General features: G+C 47.2%; 1 protein-coding gene across 2 annotated transcripts; it reads left to right on the top strand.

Moving 5' to 3' along the window:
• Positions 1-882: 882 nt before the first annotated feature.
• Positions 883-27,759, top strand: ELMOD3 (ELMO domain containing 3). Of its 2 annotated transcripts, none has more exons than XM_065890988.1 (12): positions 883-1,065; positions 2,358-2,643; positions 6,477-6,554; positions 7,056-7,128; positions 10,781-10,849; positions 11,832-11,923; positions 13,267-13,390; positions 13,626-13,748; positions 16,409-16,539; positions 26,244-26,320; positions 26,606-26,733; positions 27,173-27,759. In XM_065890988.1, exons 2-12 carry the CDS (start codon positions 2,590-2,592, stop codon positions 27,373-27,375), a joined length of 1,152 nt encoding a protein of 383 aa, XP_065747060.1. In that variant the 5' UTR covers positions 883-1,065; positions 2,358-2,589; the 3' UTR covers positions 27,376-27,759. The 2 variants fall into 2 exon arrangements, with proteins under 2 accessions (XP_065747060.1, XP_065747061.1); XM_065890989.1 differs by having other exon boundaries at positions 885-1,053.
• The last annotated feature ends 86 nt before the right edge of the window (positions 27,760-27,845 follow it).

Genomic DNA, 27,845 nt, shown 5'->3' with positions numbered 1-27,845 from the left:
AGCACCGGGATTTGTGACCCCAAATTGGCGAGTAGTTTTGGCTGCGGCGCCCCCCTGGGATGGTGATGCCTGCGGCGGAGGCCTGGTCGGGGCTGGAAGGGCCGGGGAGGCCCCAGCGACAAGGCCGATTAAAGAAGTGGCATACCTGTGTGCGCATTTTTATTTAAGGTGTGGACCCAATTTCTAGATTAAATACCCATTCAGAGTTTAAGCTCCAGCAAGCTTAAACTTAAAATCATTCCCCTTAATGTAGCTCATTGCCTAAAGTGGGTGCACCATAAAAATAAACAAGGACCTACTGTATAGCACAGGGAACTATATTCAATATCTTTAATAACCTATAATGGAAAGCTATTCGAAAAAGAATATCTGTATTCAGATATATATTATATATATAATTGAATCACTGTGCTGTACATCTGAAACTAACATGACATTGAAAATCAACTCTACTTCAATTTTTAAAAATTATTTTTAAATAAAAAAGTAAAGTGGGTGGGCTTCCCTGGTGGCGCAGTGGTTGAGAGTCCGCCTGCCGATGCAGGGGACACGGGTTCGTGCCCCGGTCCGGGAAGATCCCACATGCCGCAGAGCGGCTAGGTCTGTGAGCCATGGCTGCTGAGGCTGCGCGTCCGGAGCCTGTGCTCTGCAACGGGAGAGGCCACAACAGTGAGAAGCCCGCGTACCGCAAAAAAAAAAAAAAAAAAAAAAAAAGTAAAGTGGGTGCACCATAAATACTGAATTTGGAAAGGATCCATCTTTATAGGATGGCCATTTCTTCAGGCCCAGCCATGAGGAACTTGCCTAATATTGGTAGGAGTGACTTTGTGATTTCCAGTACTTGCTTGTTTGACAGTTTCTGCTCTTTTCTTTCTCTGTTAAAGATAGTAACTGTCCCTATTGAAGCCCCCAGCAGGGCGGCAGCCAGAACTGAGGCGCTAGCAGGCATGTAAAGTTGGTCATGCATCTATGCTGCTTGCTACATTTCGAGCCCAGTAACAGAAGAGCCTTCCTGAGATTGCCCTCACCATACTTGCCTGTCACCTTTGCAAGGTTGGCCAGTGTGTGAGTGTTTGGTCATATGCTGTCAGGGAGGTCAAGGAGGAGGGAAAGGAAAGGGAGGCAGATGCTGAGACCCCAGAGAGAGCTAGTTCCTGAGGAGCACTGCCCTCCCCCTCAATTACAGTGAGCCAAATGTCTAGCCCTAGAGTCGGGAGGTGTTCCCGCTCTTGGTGTTAGGAATCAGTCAGTGCGTCCTGCCCCCTGACAAAGAGTCCATCTTGTTACTGGCGGCCAGTTTATAGGGAACCCAGATCATATTCTCTGGAGGGCTGACCTCAGAGCAGTGCCACCCTCCTTCCTTAGTCAGCCAAGTCTGGGGAATTCCCTGGCGGTCCAGTGGTTAGGACTTCACGCTTTCACTGCCAAGGGCCTGGGTTCAACCCCTGGTCAGGGAACTAAGATCCTGCAAGCCGTGCAGCGTGCCAAAAAAAAAAAGTCAACCAAGTTTGAGGTAGGACTGCCAGTCATCTGCATACTTATCCAGATTCTTGTTGTGACAGACATCCATGGTGTCCACTTACCCCATGATGAGGTGTGGGCCTGTCCAGCCCTCTTCCTAAGGTGGACTCATGGAAGGAAGGGCTTAGAGCTAGCCACACTGGCTAGGCAGCTGCCACATGTACAATGTTGGTGCTAACTGAGGAAGGGTAGGCACAGTGTTGCATTTTGAGTTTCTACCGTCGTAGGAACCGAATCTGGTATTAGGCCCAACCTGCGTCTGAGACCTAAGCAAAGCCTGAGCACTTAAGCTAAGACCATGCACCAACGTGTCACTCTAAATCAGCCTCACCCCTTTGAGATGCTGCCCCAAATCTCAGTAACTTCATCGTCAGAAACAGATCCCCACCACTTACACTGGTGCTGCCTCCTGGGTACTGATGGTCCAGCCCTCGGACTCCTGCAGGGACCCCTTCTTTCCATCCAGTGACATGGATAGTAAGAGGCAGGCATTTGGCTAAAGAAGCCTGTTTATTCAGAATATGTTTACAGCTGCTTGAAGATTTTTTAAGTCAGTTCTTTTTTTTTTTTGCGGTACGCGGCCCTCTCACTGTTGTGGCCTCTCCCGTTGTGGAGCACAGGCTCCGGACGTGCAGGCTCAGCGGCCATGGCTCATGGACCCAGCCGCTCTGCGGCATGTGGGATCTTCCCAGACTGGGGCACGAACCCGTGTCCCCTGCATCGGCAGGCAGACTCTCAACCACTGCGCCACCAGGGAAGCCCTAAAGTCAGTTCTTAACAGAGGCATAATTGAATGATGAAACCAGTTTTATTCTTTAATTTTTTTTTTTTTTCAGGGCTGATGCTCCGGAAACCTCAGGGACTTCTTTCAGGACTCACAGAAACCTACACCCTGGTGATGGCACACAGGGACTGTTTTCTTGTTCTTAGTCTAAATGGTTGCCAAGAAGGAAGGCAAAGGTAGAACAGTCGGATCTAGGGCTCTCCCCAGAGCTTCTAATCTCAGACCTTATTAAACTCCTTTCTGAGCCCAAGGACAGAGTTCACTTGAACAAATGATTTTGAGTCATGAATGAAAACTCTTGCTCTTTCCATAATGAGAAAGAATTAAGAGATGGACAGGTAAGCAAGCACTTCTGTCTGGGAAAGAAGGTGTTGGTTTGGGTTATGTTGTTAATAGTAATAAGATAGAGCATACATCAAGAGGATGTGGAGCTTTAGAAATGTGTAGGAAGAATCCTCACTATAGTTCTCTTTGTTCTACTAGAAGAAGCTTCTAGTCACTTCTGGGTCAATTGCCTTTCCTGACAGCTTATTTTCTAAGTGGGCTATGGGATTTGGGTCTGATTTTGCTTGGGTGGGAAGAGAATTTCAGGCAGAATCCCCCAAGAAATGTGTATTTCATCAATTTGGGTTGTTTACCTTACTGGCCCTTTCTGTCTCCAGTGCGTGTTTTGGCCTGATTATTGTCGGGACCCAATGTGCTATGTCTTTTTTTTTTTCTTTTCGGCTGCACTGGGTCTTAGTTGCAGCATGCAGGATCTAGTTCCCTGACCAGGGATCGAACCCAGGCCCCCTGCATTGGGAGCACAGAGTCTTACCCACCGGACCATCAGGGAAGTCCCCCAATGTCTTTGTGTGAGCCTGGTGGCTTACCCTGCATTCCTTACCTTTTTCACTACCTTGCCCAGAAATAGTCTTAAATGGAGCCTGTGGGATTCAGTGGCCAGAATGGGGACAAAGCCTGTGCTTTGGGAGTCCAGGGAGGTTCTTGTCACTGTTCTAAGATAGATGAACTGTTCTGCCAGAGAACATCCATCTTTGGACACTAGAGAGGACTGAATCGGAGAGGGAAAGGAAGGATGCGATGAGTCCTGAGCACACAGACTTCTCCAGGGAGCTGTTCAGCACGATGCATTACCAGATATCTTTGCGAATGTATCTCGAGCCTAGTACTGTGCAAATGGTCTAAGAAATATAAAACAAGTATACGAGAAGGTCCCTGCACTCAAAGCGGCAGTCTGACTGGGGAGACGGGTCTTTTGCAGAGGCCCTTGTGCCACATACAGAGGAGCTATAGGACTTAGAGACATGAGGGACCACGGTAGCCCCAGTTGGTAAGGTCGGCCTCCCCGAGGAGGTGGAACCGATCTTGAAGGGACCAGAAAACACTGAGAAGGTGGAGGTGGGGGCGGATTCTGGAGGAAAATCACATGACCCAGGGGTTGGAGGTGAGAGGAACTGCAGCACATATGTTCATTGGATCAAATTGGGAGACAATAATGCTTAGGCATCGTGAGGCCAGGTACGAAGGAGTTAGCTCAGCTGTGGTGTGTTTAGGTGTCCATTCTTGTGTCCCAGGCAAAAAGAAATCAAAAAAATCAAAGCTGTGTTCAAGGAGTGTTAGTTGGCAAAAATATGTGGAAGGGATTAGAGTAACAGGACAATCTGGGATTCTCGGGCCTTGACATAAGCAATGATTCCTTTAATTACTATTTTTTCTTTTATTTATTTTAGAGAAAATAATTCTGCAGATGGTTCAAAATCCTAAAGTACAGAGGATGTACATATAGTGAAAAAACTACCTTCCACCCTTGTCCCCCAGCTACCCAATTTTCCTGATGGAGGCAAAGTTACCATTTCCTTGGATATAATTCTGGAAATAGTCTCTGTAAAGACAAGCAAATATATTTATGTGTTTTTTAGAAATTCAAATGGTAAAATAGTGTATATACTCTGCCCTTTGTGTTTTCACTTAATATATCATGAAGATTGTTCCAAATTGTCCATAAAGCACTTTCTTACTCTTTTTTATGGCTGTGTAGGATCTCATTGAGTGGATATGCTTTAATTTGTTTAAAATTAGTCCATTAGTGACAACTAGATTTATCATGGAGATCATTTTGAAATGTATAGAAATATCAAATCACTGTATTGTGCACCAGGAACTAACAATGTGTTGCAGGTCAATTATACTTCAAAACAAACAAACAGGGACTTCTCTGGTGGCACAGTGGTTAAGAATCCGCCTGCCAATGCAGGGGACACGGGTTCAATCCCTGGTCCGGGAAGATTTCACATACCGCGGAGCAACTAAGCCCGTGCACCAAAACTACTGAGCCTGTGCTCTAGAGCCAGCGAGCCACAACTACTGAAGCCTGCGTGCCTAGAGAGCGTGCTCTGCAACGAGGAGCCACCGCAGTGAGAAGCCCGCACACTGCAACGAAGAGCAGCCCTCGCTCGCCACAACTAGAGAAATCCCACGTGCAGCAACAAAGAGCAATGCAGCCAAAAATGAAAAAATCAAAAACAAACAAAGGAACTCATAGAAAAAGAGATCAGATTTGTGGCTACCAGAGGTGGGGGTGGAATTGGATGAAGGTGGTCAGAAGGTACAAACTTCCAGTTATAAGAAAATAAGTACTAGGAATGTGATGTACAACATGATAAAGATAACACTGCCGTATATTATAAATGAAAGTTATTAAGAGTAAATCCTAAGAGTTCTCATCACAAGGAAGAAAAACTTTTTTTTCTATTTGCTGATGTTTTATCTATAGGAGATGATGGATGTTCACTAAACCTATTGTAGTCATCATTTCATGATGTATATAAGTCAGATCGTTATGCTGTACACCTTAAACTCATACAGTGCTATATGTCAGATATATCTCAGTAAAACTGGGAGGAAAATATAAAGTATAATAAAATAAAATTAAAAGTCCATTAGTGGACAGTCAGGGTTTTTCTAGCTTTTTGTTTTTATAAACAGTACTACCATGAATGACACTGTCGGCATGTCATTTGTACATAGATGACTATATGGGTAGATAAATTCCTAGAATGAAACTGCAGGCCCCAGATGTGCACAGCATATGTGATTTCGCCAGGTATTGTCAAGCCAGAGAGGTGGTACCAATTCACTCTCCAGTGTCTTATAACTCTTGGTCGTCTATAGCCCACACACTGTTACCACACTTCTTGATCTTTGTTACTACGATAAGTGAAAAACATTATCTCAGAGTAGTTTTATTTGACATTTCTCTTGTTATGAGTAAAGTTGAGCATTTCTTCACGTTTAAGAACTATTTGTGTTTCCTTTCATGTAAACCATCCATATCCGTGCCAGGTTTTCTACTGGGTTGGTTTTTTTCCTTACTGATTTGTAGGATCTTTTTTTTTTTTTTTTTTTAACATATTAGGAAAATTAGCCCTGTATTGGTGATGTGAGTTGCAAAAAGTTGGTCAGATGGTTTTTTAAGCTCCAGTAGGGGGAAGGTTTGGCTGAGCAGAAAGGCCAAAAGTGAGGAAACTGCTACACTCAACTTTACTTACTCAGAGCCTTGAGACCTTGAACGGAGCAAGGAAATCTGTATAATATTAACATTGGGCTTCCCTGGTGGCACAGTGGTTAAGAATCTGCCTGCCCATGCAGGGGACACGGGTTCGATCCCTGGTCCTGGAAGACCCCACATGCCGCAGAGCAACTAAGCCCGTGCACCACAACTACTGAGCCTGCACTGTAGAGCTGTGAGTCACAACTACTGAGCCCACGTGCCACAACTGCTGAAGCCTGCACGCCTAGAGTTCGTGTTCCGCAACAAGAGAAGCCACCGCAATGAGAAGCCCACACACCACAACGAAGAGTAGACCCCGCTCGCCACAAGTAGAGAAAGCCCGCACACAGCAGTGAAGACCCAACACAGCCAAAAATAAATAAATAAAATATATTAAAAAAAAATTTTTTTTAAAGATTATATTAACATTAAGCTTTCCGTGGTTTTTCTTAAGACCGATTAAACAGGAGTTTTCCCTTACAGTATTCCTTGTAGTTGACTTCTCGGGAGTTCATCCATTTTGTGCGTGTGTGTTATTGGAAAAGGGTGTGACGTTTAAGCTGTCATCTTTGAGGGACTACTACGTGCCCAGGAGACTGACTTTGGTTTGTCTTGCAGGTTGAAGGTGTGTCTGCTGGGTACCCTCCACCATGTGACAAGGACAACAGTGCTCTTCTGGCTTTCAGGGGAATTCCCGTACGTATCACCCACACCTCAGTGCTTCCTGTCGGCAGAAGCTTGTGTTACTTGCTGCTATGTGGTGCCAGGCACCGGGACACAGGATGGCACAGACCCTGCCCTCCAGTAGCTCACACTTTGGATGGGGGTGTGGGGAGGGCACAGGCATGCAAGACAACCTCTATCTAATAAGATACTTGTCATAATGAGGCAGAACCTAGAGTGCAGCGGGAATACCGAAAGCACACCTCTGTCTCAGTTGAGTTGAGTGGATTTTTGTCTGTTTGCTCTCCAAGGAGGGCATATATTCTACTTGTCCTCACGTCACTCAACTGCTCCGTCATAGTTGGCATTTTCCGGGTGCTTCTCTTTAAGATTGGCTTTAACCAACCCATGTGGGAAGACTAGATTCTTCTGGCCTCCAGTTTCGAAGACACTTGGCACAGTGGGTGGGACTTGTTTGTGTGGGTGGGGGGATGTGGACTCTGCCCTCACACTAAGGGTCAGCTGCCCCTACAGATCTCAGAGTTGAAGAACCACGGCATCCTCCGGGCCCTGACGGCAGAAGTGAATAATGGGTGGGAGCCGGCTGGTAAGTTCCCCTCGGAGCCTGGGTGGGACTCAAGGCGGAGCTCCCTGTGGGTCTGCTTTTCCTCATTTGAATTTCTCTCACTACTTTTTCTGTAGAATTTTATATATATATATATATATATATATATATATATATATATATGTACATTTATTTATTTATTTTTGGCTGCGTTGGGTCTTCGTTGCTGTGTGTGGGCTTTCTCTAGTAGCAGTGAGCGGGGTCCACTCTTCGTTGCGGTGCGCGGGCTTCTCATCGTGGTGGCTTCTCTTGTTGCGGAACACGGGTTCTAGGCGTGCGGGCTTCAGTAGTGGCATGCGGGCTCAGTAGTTGTGGCTCGCAGGCTCTAGAGCACGGCCTCAGTAGTTGTGGCACACAGGCTTAGTTGCTTTGCGGCATGTGGGATCTTCCCGGGGCAGGGCTCGAACCCATGTCCCCTGCATTGGCAGGTGGATTCTTAACCACTGCACCACCAGGGACGCCCCTCCTATAGAACTTCATAGAGTTATCATCCTTCAAGGGAAGTTAGAGACCTCAGTTCTAATTTGGCCCCACAAGCCCTGCCGGTAGCTTACTGTGCGCCTTTGGGGCAAATCATATAATCTCTATGTCTACAGTGGAAATATTAGTACCTCCTTTGTCCTCAAAGGGATGTTGTAATAATGAAATGAGACAGAGTGGGTGAAAAGCCTTTGAAAAGTTATCCTGTTTTATCTGCTTGACATGGCTCTTCCCATACTATATTTAAAGCTCATTCTACTTGCTAATTTATTACACAGAAAAGCACACTCACCAATTCAGAAGGTCCAGTTCTGGAGTCAGATATCTCTGGCTTAAGTCCTGCCTCTTTCACCCATCAGCCCTATGACCTTGAGCAAGTAACTTAATCTTTCTGACCCTCACTTTCCTCATCTCTAAAACAGGGATTATATCAGAACCTGTATGATAGGAGTCGTGTAAGGATTAAATGAGATAATGTAAAGTGGTTAGCACACAGTGTAAATCATAGTGAGCGCTCATTGGTGTGCATTGTTATCTTTAAATTCTGTAAACTGAAAATGTAATCTCTAAGAATATGGGGTCTATTAAAAATATTCCGATGTAGAAAAATTATATGGAGGTCTGTAAAGTATCTTTTAATTGAATTTTGTCTTTACCATGTGGTGACAAACCTAACATTTATTAGAGATGTTGCCTTAAATGCTAAAATATTTTCTGTTTCAGTGCAACTGGCATTTATGTGCCAGATATTCTTTTTTTTTTTTTTTTTTTTTTTTTGTGGTACACGGGCCTCTCACTGTTGTGGCCTCTCCCGTTGTGGAGCACAGGCTCCGGACGCACAGGCTCAGCGGCCATGGCTCACGGGCCCAGCCGCTCTGCGGCATGTGGGATCTTCCCGGACCGTGGCACGAACCCGTGTCCGCTGTATCGGCGGGCGGACTCTCAACCACTGCACCACCAGGAAAGCCCCAGGTATTCTTAATCATACTAAACAACTACAATTTTTTCCCCAGATTGCTCTCAGCTAATTTAAACTAATAGGCCCACTAAATCAGCTCTGCCATTTACTATGTGAATAAGTAGAAGAGGGCCTAAATAAAGGAGGCAATTGACAAAAGGAAAAACAATAAAGAGCTGTACTAACGTGAGCTGGGTTTGTTATCCTGGAGATTTGTGGCTCCTCGTTCTTCTGTCAGTTTAGGGGGAAAATAGTATTTATGTCAGGATCATCTTCAGAGGTGGGAGTCCTAAAGGAACCAGGAAAGGAGAAAGATGCCCTTACACGGGTTGGATGTTTGTCTCCAGTTTGGGCACCAGATTGCGTCGCTGCTTGAGACCTTGGACTTTCTCTTGACCACCTTGCTGTCACAGTAAGCTCCCACACCCTTGCCTGTGAGGTTTGTGCTCCTGGCTCACAACCTTTGATCAACTCGTTTGCAGGTGAAGGTGTGGGGGGTGAAAGATTGATCGAGTTGCTTATAATGATCTGAAGGGTGACAGGTCAGTGAAGCTGGATGTGGATGAGGGGTGAAGGGTGGGGAGCTTCTCAGCGTCGTGATGAGATCCATGGCTGCTGCTCCGCTCTTCTTGTTTAGCCACTTTGTCCCTCTTTTTCATCTCCCAAGGGTCCAGCATGCTGGAAGTAAGTTTTGTTTTCTTCACTGTCCCAGGTTGAGTGTTCTGTATTCTGTTGAAGTTATCTAGTTTGGAAGCCCTGGTGTAGTCTGCTACCCCGGGCTGGGGCTGGCAAGATGGAATGTCCTAGAGGTCCAGGATTCAGGACCCCGGACCCATCTCATCTGCTCCCACCGTCCACATCCCTGCCAGACCCGAGCCCACAACTGCGTCAGTGGTACTAGCTGATGTTTACTGAGCGAGTGGCCTTTGGGCCACGTACTCCCCTAGAATCTGAAGAGTTACGTCGTCCTCACAATAGTTGGAAGAGTGATTACCAATGGTTAAGTGACCTGCCCGAAGAAGCGCAGCTCGTGAGGGACAGAGATGGAAAGTTGACGAGCTGTTGGGCTCTGCGCTGTGCTTTGGCAGCTGTGCCCTCCGGCTCCCCAGCAGCCTCCTTGTTCTCGTTATCCTTTAGTGTTTTGAGTTTGGGGTAGCTTTTTCTTTAATCTGCAAGTATACTTCCAAAACAGTTCACTGTCACGTGAACATCCTCAGCCCGGATTGCGAGGCAGAGGGGAGCTGTCCTAACCTGCTTTCAGCACCCAGGCTAGAAGGCTCACGAGTTTGGGTGTCAAACGGAGGTCTCTCCATCCTGCCCACTGTTGGCCAGTGTCCTCCGTAGCAGATGGGAAAAGCCAATGATGGGCCATGCTGCCAACAGTTTGGCCCAGAGAGTGGCAGCTGTGGTGTGGAGAAGAGGGCTGTGTGGTGGTTATAGAGCGCCTGTCCTGCTGCTTTTCCTTCTGTTTCCTTCGCTTTTGCTGTGCTTTCATTCATTCATCACACATTCATTGTGGGGACTTCCCTGGCAGTCTAGTGATTAGGACTCTGCACTTCCACTGCAGGGGGCACGGGTTTGGTCCCTGGTTGGGGATCTAAGATCCTGCATGCTGCGAGGTACGGCCAGAAACAAAACAAACAAACAACAGAAACATTCATTGTGCACCTGTCGTGTGTCAGGCGCTCAGAACCCTACCTTCCTGTGGCGCCCAGTGCAGTGGGCAAGACAGTTTGCAACATGATGGTAAGCACGGGGGATCGGGGTCTCTCATGGAGCAGCTCCTAACGCAGATTACAGAGGCTAAAGAAGGCACCCAGGTGAGGGTGGTACCGTAATTGGCTGAAGGATGAGCCGGAACTGCGCTAGAAGGGGCTGGAACTGAAGGTGGGAGAGCGGGCTGTGCAACGGCACCCAAGGGGGGTGTTGAGAGACTTCAGGTACTTCTGGATGCCCTAGGACAGAGCCAGAGAGGTAAGAAGTCTCCCGATTGTGAAGAGTTGGGGTGTCATCTTGAGAATTACGGAGACTCCCTGGAGGGTTCTGAACAGCAGGCTGCCGTCGTCAGATCTGCCTTTTTGAAAGCTCACTCTGGCATGTCAGAGGGTAGCCACAAGGCCCAGGGAAGGCCGGGGGCTACGACAGCAATCCGGACACGCCTAGATCTCAGAGCGTCTCCTTTTCTCACTATTGCAGTTACGAATCCAGAGGTGCTCCGAGCCCAAGAAGAATGGGAAGCTGTGGACAGTATCCAGCCAGAGACAGGTAACTGCAGGGATGGCGCTGCCTCCTCACAGCCCGCTGCTGCTAGGCACACGATCCACCCGTGGAGCTAATGTTCTGTGCCTCTGGGATTAGGAGACAGAATTCCTGGGTCTTCTCGTTTTCAACACGTGACATAGGATAAAATCTCTTTTCCCAATTCAGAGGTGATGCCATCGACCTCTGGAGGGAATGGGGATGAATGCCTTGGGGAGAGGGCTGCCAGCCGTGAGAGAAGAGAGGGAAGACCTTCGTCAGGGTCAACGTCTGCAGGGTGATGAGGTCAGGCAGAGGATGGAGGCAGGCAGCCAGGACCCCGGTGTCAGGTCGAGCAGGCTGTTCACTATACAAGGAAGTCCCTGGAACTGGGGGCTGAAGCCATCTGCTGGAAGCCTCTGAGGGCTGCATCAAAAACTGTCTCTCGTGCCTTTCAGGAGGTTTGGATGGAGCTGCGGGAGGGGAGAACTGGGACCCAAATCTAGCCTGAGACCCACTTGAGCTCCTGAAGAGATGTTAGAGTGGACTGTATCAGCCATCACCTGTATTGCGGACTGATGAGCCAGTACCCTGTGACGAAGGCTGGATAGGTGATTGTTCGTATCCAGGGCGTGAGAAGGGGCAAAGTAGAAGATAGGAAAGGCCCCTAAACAAACCTGTAGCATGCTTCTGCGTGGGTACCTCCTCCAGGCAGTGACTTGCCCCCGCTCACAGATGAGTGGACATTAGGGGCCCCTGCAGATCTATCTCCACTCACTTCAGGGCTTAGCCTAGTCAGCCTCTGCACAGCCGCGTCCGAAAGGGAGTCAGCCCAGCAGATAACGCCACCTCCTTGACAGCGGAGGATTGGTTGTAACTGTAGGTGTCTGACGTTTACAGCTGAAAGTCAGCGCTGGGCTTAGAGGTGGCAACCAGCGGCCCTCAGTAAATGTCTGCTGATAGAATGACTACTGTTACAAGTGCCAGAGTGTCTTCCCTTTTGCCACAGGGAGCCGGGCCAGCTCAGACCAGCCTGGGCAGCTAATCTCTTTCATTGAGGCCCTCCAGCATTTCCAGACCGTGGACCTCTCTTCCTTCAAGGTATGACAGTAGGGAGGCTTGGGGGTCTCAAGCAAAGCACTTTCTTCCCAGGAGCCAGGTTTCTTCCCCACCAGGATAGGGCACTGGGCAAGCAAGATGGAACTTTCCAGGCGAGGGCTCTGTCTCGACTAAGAAATCTCGGGGCGCAGGATCACAAATGGCCAAGGACCCACATGTCATGTGGGCCCCGGCGGCCTTTCAGGGACTGTGCCCCCAGAACTCTAGTGGCCCTGTCTTATAGGGGCCCGTGGAGCTGCTCCCTGCTTTCCCCTCCTAGGGATGGGGAGGTCTGCAATCAGATGCTAGGGAGTTCCTTGGGGAAGCAGGGCAGCCTGTCCAGAGAGCTGAGTAATTCACTGCCACCGCAGGAAAATCTTCCATCCCCTAGAGGAACAAGAAGTTATTTGGGAATTTAAAAAATATGTGGGGTTGGAAAAAGAAAGAATATGAAGGAGAGTAAAAGCTGACAAGCTTTCTGGGGAATCTTGGTGACCAGTAGTAAGTTTAGAGAACTGTGATTTCAGATCTTCAACCTAAAGCCTGGCTCAAGGAGAGAGGCTAAAAAGATAGGAATCAGATTGGTTTGTAGGACCCAGAGATCCAGAGGCTGCTGAAATCAGAGTATCGTAAGCCCTGCAGCAATGGCTGTGAACAAGGAGAAGTCGGCAGGAGCTGGTTTAGGCACTGCTGCTGTGGTGTGGACAGGAGGCACCAGCTCCACTCAGGGATATCCTGCTCCAAAAAAGTGCCCACTGACTGTTTTTTTGTTTGTTTGTTTGGCCGTGCCACGTGGCATGCGGGATCTTAGTTCCCCGACCAGGGATTGAACGAGCGCCCCTTGCATTGCAAGCGTGCAATCTTAACCCCCCCACTGACTGTCTTATCTTGGAAGTTGAGAGACCTGTTAGACTTTATATTTATGTCCTTTACAGAGAGAGACAGAGACAGACGTACAAAGGGTAGAAGCAGCCCTGCTGGGAAACTTGGCCTGGCATCTGTGAGATGCCAGCCCCCATAGGCAGCCACCTCTAGCTTCCTTGGTAGTCAGTAACATAGCTATTTCTGGAAAAGCCCAGAGGACCAAATGTAGACAACCGGATGATAATGCCTATGCTTGGGGACATCTCTCTCTACTTACAAAGAGCCTACGAGCTGGGAGAGCCTGTCTCCAGAGATTCGCAGATGCTTCACAGCTTCTGCCCCATTTCCCTGGCCCAGAGGCCAGCCAGTTAGTGGGAGAACCACTCCTTTCTGCAAGACCAGTCCTGTACTGAGCCTGATGGTAAGTTCATTAAAGCAGATGATCACAGCACTCTGCCTATTGCCTGCACCTTCCTCCCCAGAAAAGAATCCAGCCAACGATCCGAAGGACCGGGCTTGCTGCCCTCCGGCACTGCCTCTTCGGGCCTCCAAAGCTCCACCAGGCCCTCCGTGAAGAAAGGGACTTGGTCCTGACCATCGCTCAGTGTGAGTGCACGGGTGCTGCCACAAGGCAGGCGCTGCGTGAGTGGTCAGGTAGAGAGCACAGTTTGCCTACCTGGTTGCTGAGACTAAGCCAAGGCTATTGCATTTACCATGTTGTGGGGGAGAGCAAAGTGTCTGGAGCACCGGCCAGGTCTGTCTTGGCTGTACCGTTCTCTGGGAAGCACTCAGTCCTCCAGTGAGGGCCAATTCAACAGAGCATGGGTGTGTTTTGGGGCAGGTGGCCTGGATAGCCAAGACCCAATGCATGGCCGAGTCCTCCAGACCATCTATAAGAAGCTGACTGGCTCCAAGTTTGACTGTGCCCTCCACGGAGACCACTGGGAAGATCTGGGCTTTCAGGGTAAGAGAGAGGAATGGTTCATCTTCTCCCTGACTCCTTATTCCAGGACTAGCGTGAGAACCCAGACAGTCCTCTTCCTGTCATGCCAGCACCATGAGACAGGATATCTGGGGCAGAGCATTTCAGGAAGAGGGTACAGCAAATGCAAAGGCCCTGAGGTGAAATGTGTGTACCTCTTTCTGAGAAATAGCAAGGAGTGTGGCTGAAGTGGAGAAGGAGAATAGTTCACTCGGGGCCTTGCAGGCCAGTGTAAAATATTTACTCTAAGTGAGATAGAAAGCATGGGAGTGATAGGATTTAGAATCCAGTGTTTTCTTTTTATTCTTTTCTTTTACTATCGATGAAAATTTTTTTTTATATTATTTCACTGTTTTGAGTGAAACAAAATGATTTCACCTGTTTTGGGACTGTACTGTTTTTTCAAAATCATATCAAATTACATTTGTATAGAATAGGAAAATATCTTAATTTAAAAAGGAAACTTTATATACTCATAATTAATTGGTGCTCTGTTGGTACTGACAATGTGTTTAAGTCCCTTTACCTTCCTTCATCTATAATATAATTGTCCTAAATATTCCCTCTGTGTACATTGAGAATGACATCAGTGTTATGATTTTTGTTTCAGCCATTAATTAAAATAACTCAGGAGGAGAAGCAAGGTCTGTTGTATTTACCCATATATTTTACTCTCTCCATTGTTCTTTCTTCTGATATTCTAAGATTCCTTCTTTTAACACTTCCTTTCTGTTTCTGGAACTTCCTTTAGCCATTTTCTAAAGTAGGTCTGCTGGCAATAGATTCTTTAGCTTTCCTTCATCTGAGAATGTCTTGATTTCCCCTTCACTCCTGAAGGATAATTTCTCTGAATGTAGAATTCCAGGTTGACAGGTCTTTTCTTTCAGCGCTTGAAAATAAATGTGCTACTTCCTTTTGGCCTCCATGGTTTCTGATGAGAAATCTGCTGTCACTTGAATTATTCCTCCTTGTTAGATAAGAAGTTGTTTCTCTCTCTGCTTTCAAGATCTCTTTTGTTTGTTTTTTTTCTTTTGTTTGCAGGAGTTTGACTCTGATATGTCTTAGTGGGGATTTCTTTGGGCTTATCTTATTAAGGATTTGCTCAGCTTCTTGAATCTGTAGGTTTATGTCTTTGGCAAATTTGGTAAAATTTCAGCCGTTATTACTTTGAGTACTTTTTTCAGCCCTGCTCTTTCTCCTCCCTTGTACAACTCTGATGACACAGATGCTAGATCTTCTGTTATTGTTCCACAGGTCCCAGAGGCTCTGTTCATTTTAGGGGGATCTCTGTATAGCTCAGAGGTCTTCAAGGCTCTGTTTATTTTGTTTTGTCTTTTCTCTCTATTGATCAGATTGGGCAGTTTATATTGTTCCATCTTCAAGTTCACTGGTTCTTTCCTCTTTGGTCTCTATTCTGCTGTTGAGCCCATCCAATGAGTTTTTAATTTTAGGTATTATATTTTTCAGTTCTGAAGTTTCTGTTTGGTTCTTTACATCTGATATTTCTTTACTGAGACTTTCTGTTTTTTCATTTTTTTCAAATGTTTGTAATTGCTTATCAAAGGCATTTTTATGATAGCTGCTATAGTAGTTTCCCATTGTTGCTGCAGAAAATTACCACAAATTTAGTGGCTTAGATCAACACAGATTTATTATCTTCTAGTTCTGTAGTTCAGAAGTCTGACACAGTCTCACTGGGGCAAGATCAAGGTGGCAGCAGGGCTGCATTCCTTTTTGGAGGCTCTAGGAGGAAATCTATTTCTGTGCCTTTTCCACCTTCTAGAGTCCACCCACGTGCCTCCTCCTTCAGAGCCAGGAACACAGCATCTCTCTGAGCTGATTCTGTCCTCACGTCTCTCTTTCTGACTCTGTGCTTCTACCTCCCTCTCTCACTTTTAAGGATTCTTCTGACTACATTGGGCCCAGCCAGATAATCCAGGATAATCTCCCTGTCCTGATTAGCAACCTTCGTTCTAACTGCAACCTTGATTCCCCCTTGCTGTGCAACAGAACGTACTTGTAGGTTCTGGGGATTAGGACGTGGCTATCTCTGGAGGTGCCAGTTATTCTGCCTAGGACAGCTGCTATAAATTCCTTCCTTATCAGGTAATTCCAACATATGTGTGTTCTCAGTGTTGCTATCGTCTTTTCTTATTCACATTGAGGTTTTCCTAGTTCTTGGTGTAATGAGTGATTTTTTATTGTGTCCTAGATATTGTGGGTATTATGTAATGACAGTGTTGATCATCTTTAAATCTTCTATTTTAGTAGGCCTCCTCTGACAGGGGGGAAGGGTGATGTCACCTCATTACTGCCAGGTGGGGATAGAAATCCAGGTATCCCACTTGACCTCCACTAATACCACTGGCTGGGTGGGGCAGGGGTGCCTCATTGCTGTTCCCGTGTAGCCTCCACTGATGTCACAAAGGGTGTGGTGGGCTCCTTAGCACTAGAGAAGGATAAAAGTCCCAGCTCCCCGCCTCTTTGACTGCCTTGGCAGAGCTGAGGGGCACCTTGTTACAGTCAGGCAGGGGAAATCTAGGCTCTCCACTTGGGCAGTGATCAAGGTGACCAAGTCATTGAATCTCACAGAGCAGGAATTTCATTAAGCACCCTGAATTTCCTCTTGGTTTTTGTTTTAGGAACAAATCCAGCCACAGACTTGAGAGGGGCAGGCTTCCTTGCCCTTCTGCATCTCCTGTACCTGGTGATGGACTCAAAGACCTTGCTGATGGCCCAGGAGATCTTCCGCCTGTCTCGTCACCATATCCAGGTGGGGCTTTGGTGGGAAGCCAGCAGAGAGGGCTGTAGGGGCTAGGACCTGGGCACAGGGCTCTCCTGAGTAACCGTGACAGCTTCGCAGGTAGATCTCCAATTGCTGAGGGCCCTCAGGACAGCTGAGGCAAACCGGGCATGGGCATCCCTGTCACCCTGACGTGCCTGGAATCTGAGCTCCAGCACTCATTAGTGTGTGTCTCAAGCAAGTGCCTCAACTCTTCAGGGCCTTGGTTTCCTCATCCATAAAGAGGAAATCTTGGAAACGTCAGCTGGATAGTTGGGAAAATTAAATGAGGTAATGTACAAAAGCGCTAGACACAACTGTGGTACCAGCGTCTCAGCTCACTGCCATCCCAGTATTGGCAGGTTCTCCTGACCCTGGAGGAGGGGGGTCAGCCTTTATTTGCCCAGAGAAGAAGGTTTGCCTCGAAGTGTCAGGTAACACATGGACTTGCTGAAAGGCCAGAAGTGGCTCCTGTAGCCCTCAGGTTCTGTCCAGGCCTGCTCTCCAGGGTTGGTTTGATGGTTTTCCCCTGTAGTAAAAGGTGGTGGTCCCTCCATTTAGAAAACATACTTGACCTGTTTCCTGCCATTCATCTATCCCAGATTCATGGGGCCTGGAATTCATTCATGTACTAAACAGGTATTTATTTAGGATTCCCTGTGCTAGTTATTGTTCTTGGTGCTTGGGAAACATCAGTGAGCAAAACAGACAAAGATCCTTCTAGCAGAGAGGACAAGACAGTAAGCCTAATACATTATAGAGTATGTTAAAGGTGGTAAGCGCTAAGTAGGCAAGGTTAGGAGAATGTGGGAGGATTACAGTTTTATGGGGTATTAGGGTAGCTCTCACGAGAGGGTGAGACTTAAACCAAGCCTTGAAGGAGGTGAGGATGTTAGCCAAGCTTGAATTTGGAGGAAGAGCATTCCGCACAGAGGGGGCAGCTAGAGCAAAGGTCCCAAAGGAGGTGTATGTCTGGCATGTGCAGGAATGGCAGGGAGGCCAGCTGGAGCAGAAGGGGCAGGGAGGGCAGTAGGAAGGAGGTGATAGGGTAACAGGGACCAGACGGTGTCGAGCCCGGTAGGCTATGATGAGGATGTTTGCTTTTACTCTGAGTCAAATGAGGGTTTTGAACAGCCTGGAGTGACGCGATCCAACTTACATTCTTAAATGGATCCTACCAGCCGTTGGGTTGAGAGTAGGCTCTGGTGAGGGCTTTTGTAATCAAGTTAGAGATGATGGTGATCTGGACCAGGGTATTTTCAGAGGAGGCGTTGTGAAGTGATCAGATTCTGGATGTAGAATCTTGAGCGTGTGGGCTGTAGAGAGTAGAGCCAGCATATTTTTCGAATGGATTGGGTACAGGTGTAAGAGAAAGAGGCATCAATGGTGATTTTTAGCCTGAGCAGCTGGAAAGACAGAGTGGCCACCAACTGAAATGGAAAAGAAAGAGCGAGGGTGGGGGTGGTTCCATCTGCCATGTAAATTTTAGACTGAGGTTATACGTTTGTTTGTTTCATAAATTTATTTATTTATTTATTTATGGCTGCATTAGGTCTTCGTTGCTGCATGCAGGCTTTCTCTAGTAGCAGCGAGTGAGGGCTACTCTTCCTTGTGGTGCGCGGGCTTCTCACTGCAGTGGCTTCACTTGTTGTGGAACACAGGCTCTAGGCGCACAGGCTTCAGTAGTTGTGACACGTAGGCTCAGCAGTCGTGGCGCACGGGCTCTAGAGCACAGGCTCAGTAGCTGTGGTGCATGGGCTTAGTTGCTCCGCAGCATGTGGGATCTTCCTGGACCAGGGCTTGAACCCGTGTCCCCTGCAGGCGATTCTTAACCACCGTGCCACCAGAGAAGCCCCAGGTTATGCGTTTTTGACAACTACGGAAGTGATGTACCTCATGTCAGGAGCACCCATGTCAACATGTCTTATTACTGGTGAAGTTAACCTTGGGCACATGGTTAAGGGGATATCAGCCAGGTTTCTACACTGTAAAGTTACTATTTTTCCCTTTGTAATTAATCACTGTCTTGGAGGAAGATACTTTCAAGCTATGCAAATATCCTGTTTTTCCTCAAACTTGGTTCTAATAGTGATTTTGTTTCCATCATTCCTCCTACATTTATTAATTTTTAAATTTATTAATTGGAATTCTTCTGTAAGAAAGAATTGTCTTTGCTATTTATTGATTCAGGTACTTTTTATATTCACATGGACTCAGATTTTTATTTTATTCTATGGGATATAACCCAACACTTTTATTATTTATTTTGTTGCTAAAATTGTTCCCATGTCGACCATTTTTTTTTTTACGTCTTTATTGGAGTACAATTGCTTTACAATGGTGTGTTAGTTTCTGCTTTATAACAAAGTGAATCAGTTATACATATACATATGTTCCCATATCTCTTCCCTCTTGCGTCTCCCTCCCTCCCACCCTCCCTATCCCACCCCTCTAGGTCCCATGTCGACCATTTTAAGAGCTCTTTCAAAAAAAGAGCTCTTTCAGGTGGTACCTGTGCCCTTTCAGCATGCCCTGTCCTGTTTTGAGCACTTTTCTACTTTCTGGACCCTAAAGATGCTCTAGGCTCTTGTATTTTCCCTGAATGATTCCCAGCCCTGAGATCAACCACTTCTCCAAAGAGCTCTTGTTCTTTAGCTGGAGAATGATATTTGGAAACCAAGATCTGAGTGCTGGGTGTTCTCACTGGTATTAGGATCTCACTGCTTCTAGGCCCTCTCAGTGTCCAGAGCTTGGAAAATATGTATGTGTCACTGGTTCCCTCCTGACTCTGAAAGGAATGGTCTCCAGTGGTGAGCAGACCTGCCCAGGCCCCAGCAGCACTTCACAGAGAACAGGAAGGGGGGTGTGATGCTGCCTGAGGGAGAGGAGCTGAGAATGAGTGGCTGAAGGTCAGACCCGCAGCATTTTCTTCTGATCATTTTGTCTTCAAGCTGGAGTCAGGCCGACCTGCACTGCAAAAACAGACTGTTCCAGTAACTGTGTTGTTGGTCATATTAGTTAACTCTCAGAGCCTCAGCTTCTTCCTTTGTAACATGAGAAAATAATCCCAACTCCGTAGACTTATTCTGAGTTGGAGAAAAACTGTGTAAAGCGCTAAGCACATTAGTCATTCAAGGAGTGTTAGTTATCAAAGTAACTTTTGATTTCTGTGAGCAAAATTACACTTTATATACACCTTATAGATAATACATGCATACGTAAATATATGTTGTGTTTTCAAAATCATATCTGCGCTTGCGCCTGCACACACAGACACAACACATACATCCACACATATACACACAGCCATTGTAAGGTAAGATAGATCCATTTTGAATCTAAAACTTCTTGACTACAAAACAAATAGTCACACAGTTCCTGCCACCTGGGCAGTTTTTCATTTCGTTCACTGCGTATCTCTGTTATCTTTTGAGGAAAAGTACCCATTAAACCTGACGGTTTCACGTACGCCCATCTCTTCCAGGAGACACTGGAGGAGGCAAGAGGGGGACCCCGTGAGGATCTGGTCTTGAGGTATATCGGGACCCATGAGTTGAGAATGTGGGCGTATTCTGTGCTCTTCACGATGCGGGGAGGTAATGTCTGGGTCAGGTTTGAGAACCGGACCAGTTAGCCTATGAAACAGTGCAGTCTCTTGTAGCGATGCTGCTTTGTTATAGGAGGCCCAGAGGTTGAGGCATATCTTAGCAGTCACTGGGCCAGCCCCTTGTTGTAGAGACAGTGAAGACCCAGAGAGGGGAAATGGCTTGCCCAAGGTCCCCCAGCTAATGCGTATTTCCTAGAAATCATCTCTGACCTCAGTGCTTCCCTTCTTGTGGTTTTTGAAGGCTCTCTTGTAAGATCTTCCTGCAGAAATATGGAAGCCAGGGTAGAGGGTTAGTGCCAATTCAGCATCCCTCATTCGTTTTCAAGGACAGGCTTGACTGAGGTGAGGGGGTAGGTCATTGGATATCTGAGGGAGGAATGTCCCAGGCAGAGGGAAGAGCAAGACGAGAGAGGAAGCCCTGGGTACTTGATCTGGGTCCAGACCAGCCTGACCACTTTGACCAATCTGTTTCTCATCCCTTCACCTGCTGGCCTCTGTGGAAGTTATTGTGGATTTATACTTACTCCACAACATGCATGTCAGACAATAAGAAGGAATAGCAGCTTAAAATATAAAATAAGAGGGCTGGTGTAGGTGTCAGGAAGCTAGATCCTAGTTCCATCTGCAGTATCATTACTTAGCTATGATTTGAGGCAAGTCACCTAGCCTCTCTGGGCCTCCCTTTGCTGTTTTATGAAATAAGAGATTTGGCCTAAAAGATTCTAAGGTCCGTTCCAGCTTTATGATTCCTTGAACTCTTAAGTAACTCCAAAGTTTAAAGGAAAACTTCACCTCAAGCCCTTATGGATCTTGAAAATACAGTTTTCCAGGAGGCACGTAGGAGACCAGAGTAACAGTTGGGGGACTCAGACCTGCCAGAAGCCAGTCCTGTCTCTTTTCTAAGGAGAGAGCTGAGGTCTCAGATACCTGTGGTACATCCTACTAAAGGGGAATTGGCCAGAAAGTACAGATGCTGGGGGAACCCAGGACTCCACGGAAGTGCATGGCCCACGCTCTCCTGAGGAGGAGGAGTGCTACAGTTCAGATGCCGAGACGCAGGCCGCATCTGGCTGATTGCTGGCAGGAAGGGAAGCCCCTCACAACGGTAGTTACAAACAGACAACAATTTGTATAGCTTTCCTTGCAATTTCCGTCTGTTATTTCATCCCATCAACATGACAAGCCTGCGAAAAGGTAGGGCAGAGATGATCCTTGTAAATCTTCATTTCCTGGCGAAGGCACATGAAGATATTACAGACCAATATCGCTGATGAATATAGATGAAAAGATCCTCAACAAAATACTAGCAAACAGAATCCAACAACACATTAGAAGGATCATACACCATGATCAAGTGGGATTTATCCCAGGGATGCAAGGATACTTCAATATATGTAAATCAATCAGTGTGATACACCATATTAACAAATTGAAGGAGAAAAACCATATGATCATCTCAGTAGATGCAGAAAAAGCTTTTGACAAAATTCAACACCCATTTATGATAAAAACTCTCCAGAAAGTGGGCATACAGGGAACCTACCTCAACATAGTAAAGGGCATATACAACAAACCCACAGCAAACATCATTCTCAATGGTGAAAACCTGACAGCATTTCCTCTAAGATCAGGAACAAGACAAGGATGTCCACTTTCGCCACTGTTATTCAAAATAGTTTTGGAAGTCCTAGCCACGGCAATCAGAGAAGAAAACTACTAGAGCTAATCAATGAATTTGGTAAAGTTGCAGGATGCAAAATTAATGCACAGAAATCTCTTGCATTCCTATTCACTAATGATGAGAAATCTGAAAGAGAAATAAAGGAAACACTCCCACTTACCATTGCAACAAAAAGAATAAAATACCTAGGAATAAACCTACCTAGGGAGATAAAAAGACCTGTATGCAGAAAACTATAAGACACTGATGAAAGAAATTAAAGATGATACAAACAGATGGAGAGATATACCATGTTCTTGGATTGGAAGAATCACTATTGTGAAAATGACTATGCTACCCAAAGCAATCTACAGATTCAATGCAATCCCTATCAAATTACCAATGGCATTTTTTACGGAACTAGAACAAAAAAATCTTAAAATTTGTATGGAGACACAAAAGACCCCAAATAGCCAAAGCAGTCTTGAGAGAAATAAACAGAGCTGGAGGAATCAGACTCCCTGACTTCAGACTGTACTACAAAGCTACAATAATCAAGACAATATGGAATGGGCACAAAAACAGAAAGATAGATCAGTGGAACAGGATAGAAAGCCCAGAGATAAACGCACGCACCTATGGTCAACTAATCTATGACAACGGAGGCAAGGATATACAATGGAGAATAGACAGTCTCTTCAATAAGTGGTGCTGGGAAAACTGGACAGCTACATGTAAAAGAATGAAATTAGAACACACCCTAACACCATACACAAAAAGAAACTCAAAATGGATTAGAGACCTAAATGTAAGACTGGACACTATAAAACTCTTAGAGGAAAACATAGGAAGAACACTCTCTGACATAAATCACATCAAGATCTTTTTCAATCCACCTCCTAGAGTAATGGAAATAAAAACAAAAGTAAATAAATGGGACCTAATGAAACTTAACAGCTTTTGCCAGCAAAGGAAACTACAAACAAAATGAAAAGACAACCTTCAGAATGGGAGAAAATATTTGCAAACGAATCAATGGACAAAGAATTAATCTCCAAAATATATAAACAGCTCATGCAGCTCAATATTAAAAAAAACAACCCAATCAAAAAATGGGCAGAAGACCTAAATAGCCATTTCTCCAAAGAAGACATACAGACGGCCAAGAGGCACACGAAAAGCTGCTCAGCATCACCAGTTATTAGAGAAATGCAAATCAAAACTACAATGAGGTATCACCTCACACCAGTTAGAATGGGCATCATCAGAAAATCTACAAACAGCGAATGCTGGAGAGGGTGTGGAGAAAAAGGAACCCTCTTGCACTGTTAGTGGGAATGTAAATTGATACAGCCACTATGGAGAAGAGTATGGAGGTTCCTTAAAAAACTAAAAATAGAATTACCGTATGACCCAGCAGTCTCACTCCTGGGCATATACAAAACTGGGCAGCTAGTAAGTGGTGAAGCTGGGACGAGGACCCCCATCACCTGACAGCTCGCCCAGCCGTGGGCTCCTTACAGCCAGCAGCCCGCCTCGGAGTCACCTGGGGGGTTGAAGGAAAGGAGATATTTCTATCTGAATTCCAGTTTTTCACTGCTTTTTAGTAAGTAGGCTTTTATAAAAATATTCCTGAGAATGAATGAACACTAAGTTCGGATCCTCTGTTAATTATGTTGCTACCATGTTCTTGTTCCCATATTTATTTTTAGACTGAAAGAAAGCAAGGGAAGGGATGATATTATGCAAATATTATAATTAAATAGGCAATACCCGAAGGTAGAGATGCATTGCTGCTGACCTCAGCTACCCGCTGAGGCGCAGATAATAATTATGAACGTTTGTTAGCACCTCCTCAGGCCAGTGCTGCACTTAGCATTTTGCACATGTGATCTAAATTACTTCTTAGAGCAGCTCTGTGAGGTAGGTTGTGGGATAATAGAAAATGTAGACTGTGGATAATAAAAGCTACCCTGGTGGCGCAGTGGTTGAGAGTCCGCCTGCCGATGCAGGGGACGCGGGTTCGTGCCCCTGTCTGGGAAGATCCCACATGCCGCGGAGCGGCTGGGCCCGTGAGCCATGGCCGCTGAGCCTGCGCGTCCGGAGCCTGTGCTCCGCAGAGGGAGAGGCCACAACAGTGAGAGGCCCGCGTACCGCAAAAAAAAGAATAAAAAATAAATAAATAAAATAAAATAAAAGCTACCCTGGAGAGTTTTTGTAAGGATTAGCGAATTGACTCCACTGAGCATGGCCCTTGTGTGGGGGTCCCCAGGACCACTGGGAGGACTCCCAGGATTTGGTGTATAGTTGTACTCTCAGCTGTGATTTACTGCAGCAAAAGCAAAATCAGCAAAGGGAAGAAGTGCATGGACAACATCCATAGGAAACCAGGTGCGGGCTTCCAGGAGTCCTCTCCCAGTAGAGTCACACGGGACGCACTTAATTCCTCCAGCATTGAATTGTGTAACACGTGGAATGTTGCCAACCAGGGGGCTCATCAGAGATTCAGTATCCGAGGTTTCTACTGGGGGCTGGTCACGCAGGCACCATCTGTCTAGCACGCACCAAAATTCCAGAATCAGAGCGAAGGCAGGTGTTCAGCATAAACCGTATGGTTTGCACAGTTTGGGTACAATAGTCAGCCTGAGGGGCTGGTGGGAACCCTGTCAAAATCCAAGTTCCCAGATGCCAGCCTTATAAGCAGGCCTTTCTAAGAAAGGATGGCAATCTCAGGCCTGCTGTGTTCACTTTTTTTTTTTAACATCTTTATTGGAGTATAATTGCTTTACAATGGTGTGTTAGTTTCTGCTTTATAACAAGGTGAATCAGCTATACATATACATATATCCCCATATCTCCTCCCTCTTGCTTCTCCCTCCCACCCTCCCTATCCCACCCCTCTGGTCACAAAGCACCGAGGTGATCTCCCTGTGCTATGCGGCTGCTTCCCACTAGCTATTTTACATGTGGTAGTGTACATATGTCCATGCCACTCTCTCACTTCGTCCCACCTTACCCTTCCGCCTCCCCGTGTCCTCAAGTCCATTCTCTATGTCAGCGTCTTTATTCCTGTCCTGCCCCTAGGTTCTTCAGATGTGTTTGTTCACTCTTTTCTGCACAGCACTTAAAACTTACTTCCTTTTTGGTTTTGAGAGACGGGAGAGCCAAGTCTCACAGAGTTCGGGTTGCCTTCCTAAGTATACACAGCTGGCAGGTGGCCAGGCCAAGATCTGGAATCCAGGTGTCATGGAAGGCCCTGAGAAAAATCCTTGTGGAGCCAGAAGACCTTCTACAGTTCAGTGCTGGCCACTAGAACTTTTTGCAGTGAAGGAAATATTCTCTATCTGCACTGTCCAGTGTAGCAGCTTAAGCAAGAGTGGCTATAGAGCACAGGAAATACGGCTGGTATGACTAAGGAGTTGAATTTCTAATTTTACTTAATTTTCAATTAATTAAAATTTAAATAGCTACACCTGGCTAGTCGCTATAGTACTGGACAGCACAGGTCTACGTCACAATGTAACGGATTTTTCTTCTCAAGGGAAGCAGATGGGATAAATAGACTTTGGCTCTTGTTCTAAGGTAAGGAACGCACTGGTCTGTGCGTCCCTCTCAGCCGATGTCCTTGTGTGGGTTCAAGAGCGGAAACTAACATGCAGTATTTGCAAATCCCCTGGGGAAAGCCTCTTTTCATTTGCTTGGGTTTTTGTTGTTAAAGAATAGGAAGGAACTGGCCCCTCCAAAAAGAAGGCATTCAGGTGGATGCTATAGGGAATTTGGAGGCCCTTCCTGGTAAAGCAGCCCTGCTGGACCCAGTCTGCCCCGCTCGGGAGTGGGACCTGCACAGCCCATTCTCAGGCTTCTGTGTTACTAAGAGATGGTGTGTGCCCTAAGTCAATGCTGACTTTCTACCTACTTGTACCTTCTCTGTCTGCTTTTGGGTGGAGAACTTATGAGTAAATAACCAGAAGCCCAGAGAAGGGGAGAAGAGATTTTAAGAACCTATAGAATTGGTTAGATAACTGAGCCTCACTCCTCTTGTGTCCATCCAACCCCAGGGGGTGATGTGGTCCACAGGCAGCACACGGGGCGGGCCTGGTGAAGGCCAAGGAGAGCTGAAGCATCGGATGTTGAAGAGGCTGGAGAACTAGCACAGGGGTTTGTGCACCAGCTTCGGAGTGAATCGACCTCAGTATGAGTCTTGGCTCCAACACCTTAGGAAAGTTATTTAAAGTCACTGACCCTCAGTTTCGTCCTCTGTAAAATGGGAAGATTATTGTGAAAATTAAATGTAAGCACCAGTAATACCAGCTGCTTGCCTGTGGCTGTGATTGTTATCTCCCGTGGGCCGGGTCGGGTTGTGGGTGACGGGAAGCACAGAAGGTGAGAGCCTAGATTGCCACTGACCCAGTACGCGCTCCATTCCAGCAATTCCCCTTCTGTTTGATGTCCGTGAACATCACCCGCATCACCATCCAGGCCTTAAGGGAGGGATGTCTCTCCAGGTGAGTCCCCACGCTGGTCACCCTGCCCTCCCCGGCCAGCAGAGCCTGGCTCCCTCCCACCCCACCCCACCCCACCCCACCCCCCCCCCGTGCCTCATCCTCCCAGCTCTCCCTCACCTGCTGGTTCCGGGGTACCTGGACAGATCCCCGTGCACCAGCCTCGCAGCCCATCTCTCCTCCCCGACCCTGACCTCAGATGTGAGGGCTCCTTGGGGACGGGGCGGGAGGGCCCCCAGGTGTCAGCCTCTGTCCACCGCTGAGCAGATGGCCTCCCTCGTCCTGCAGGGAGTGTAACCGGCAACACGAGGTGGTCCCGGTGGTGAACAGCTTCTATGCCGCCACTTTCCTCCGCCTCGCGCACGTCTGGAGGACGCAGCACAAGACCATCTCTGACTCGGGCTTTGTCCTCAGAGGTGTGCTCGCTCTTCTGGGGAGGCCTAGCTCAGGGACCCCAGGGTGGTTGCTGGACTGGTTTGGGGTGCCTTCCTTTCCCCCAGCCCCCCATTCGCGGCTTCTCAAGTTCCAGCTCCCCCGGGCCTCCAATCCCACCCTCAAGAGCCTGCCACTCTCCTTCCTCTGCCACCACTCTTCTCCCTTCCGGGCCCTGTACATCGGGTGACTATATTTTCTGAATCAAAAGCTGGGCCCAACAGTTGCGCTGGCTATTCGAAGTTGAGACTGTCCTGGACAGGGTAGAGTGTGTGGTCCCTGTGGCTGAATCTGGTTCCTGGGTCTCCCTCTCTGGTGAGCTCTCCATCTTAGACGACTCCTTCACCCTCCTCTCCAGAGCCTCTGGGTTCTGCCTTCCACAGCCCCCACAAGCCTTCTGCTCCCCAATCCTCTCTGTTCCAGACTTGGAGGTGTTGGCCAAGAAGAGCCCCAGACGGCTGCTCAAGACCCTGGAGATCTACTTGGCTGGAGTGTCAAAGGGACAGGCCTCTCTGTTGGGGGCGCGGAAGTGTGCTGGGCCACAAGCCCCTCCCTGCAAGGATCTCACTTTCACAGGAGTGTGTGACCTGCCATCGCACTCCTCTGAAGGCACATGGCTGATCTGACCAACCCCAGTGAGCGGCCGCCGGATCAAAAGCCTTGAAGGGGCTTTCGGAGGGTGTACCCTGGCACCGTTCTGCCCCTTGCGGTCCTAGCAGAAGGGATGTAGGAAGCCTGTTTGGGGAGCCAAGGACCCTCACCTGCATGAGACATTAGGGGCTGTTAAATTTGACCCACTCCCCGCAGACCTGCCTCCAGAGCAAGGAAAACTTTGCCATAATCTTAGTTGGGCTACAGCTTCCAGAGTTGGGTTCCAGGTAATTTCAGTGACAGATCATGAGGTGGGAGACCCCGTCTGGGTGTTCCACACAGCCCTACATCAAAGGTATTCCCGAGGAGAGGTGCCGGAATTCTGACTCCTGGCAGCGGGGCTTTCAGGCCTCGGGTCCACGGGACAGGGACCAGACATGGGCTGAGTAGTTAGAATGTGAAGGGAGATGGTAGCGGTGGCAGCAGCTGACAGGGGGCAGCATGA

This window comes from Phocoena phocoena, chromosome 14, assembly GCF_963924675.1.
Source record: "Phocoena phocoena chromosome 14, mPhoPho1.1, whole genome shotgun sequence".
In the NCBI taxonomy this organism is placed as follows: Eukaryota; Metazoa; Chordata; class Mammalia; order Artiodactyla; family Phocoenidae; genus Phocoena; species Phocoena phocoena.
This window is presented reverse-complemented; position numbering and strand designations above follow the sequence as displayed.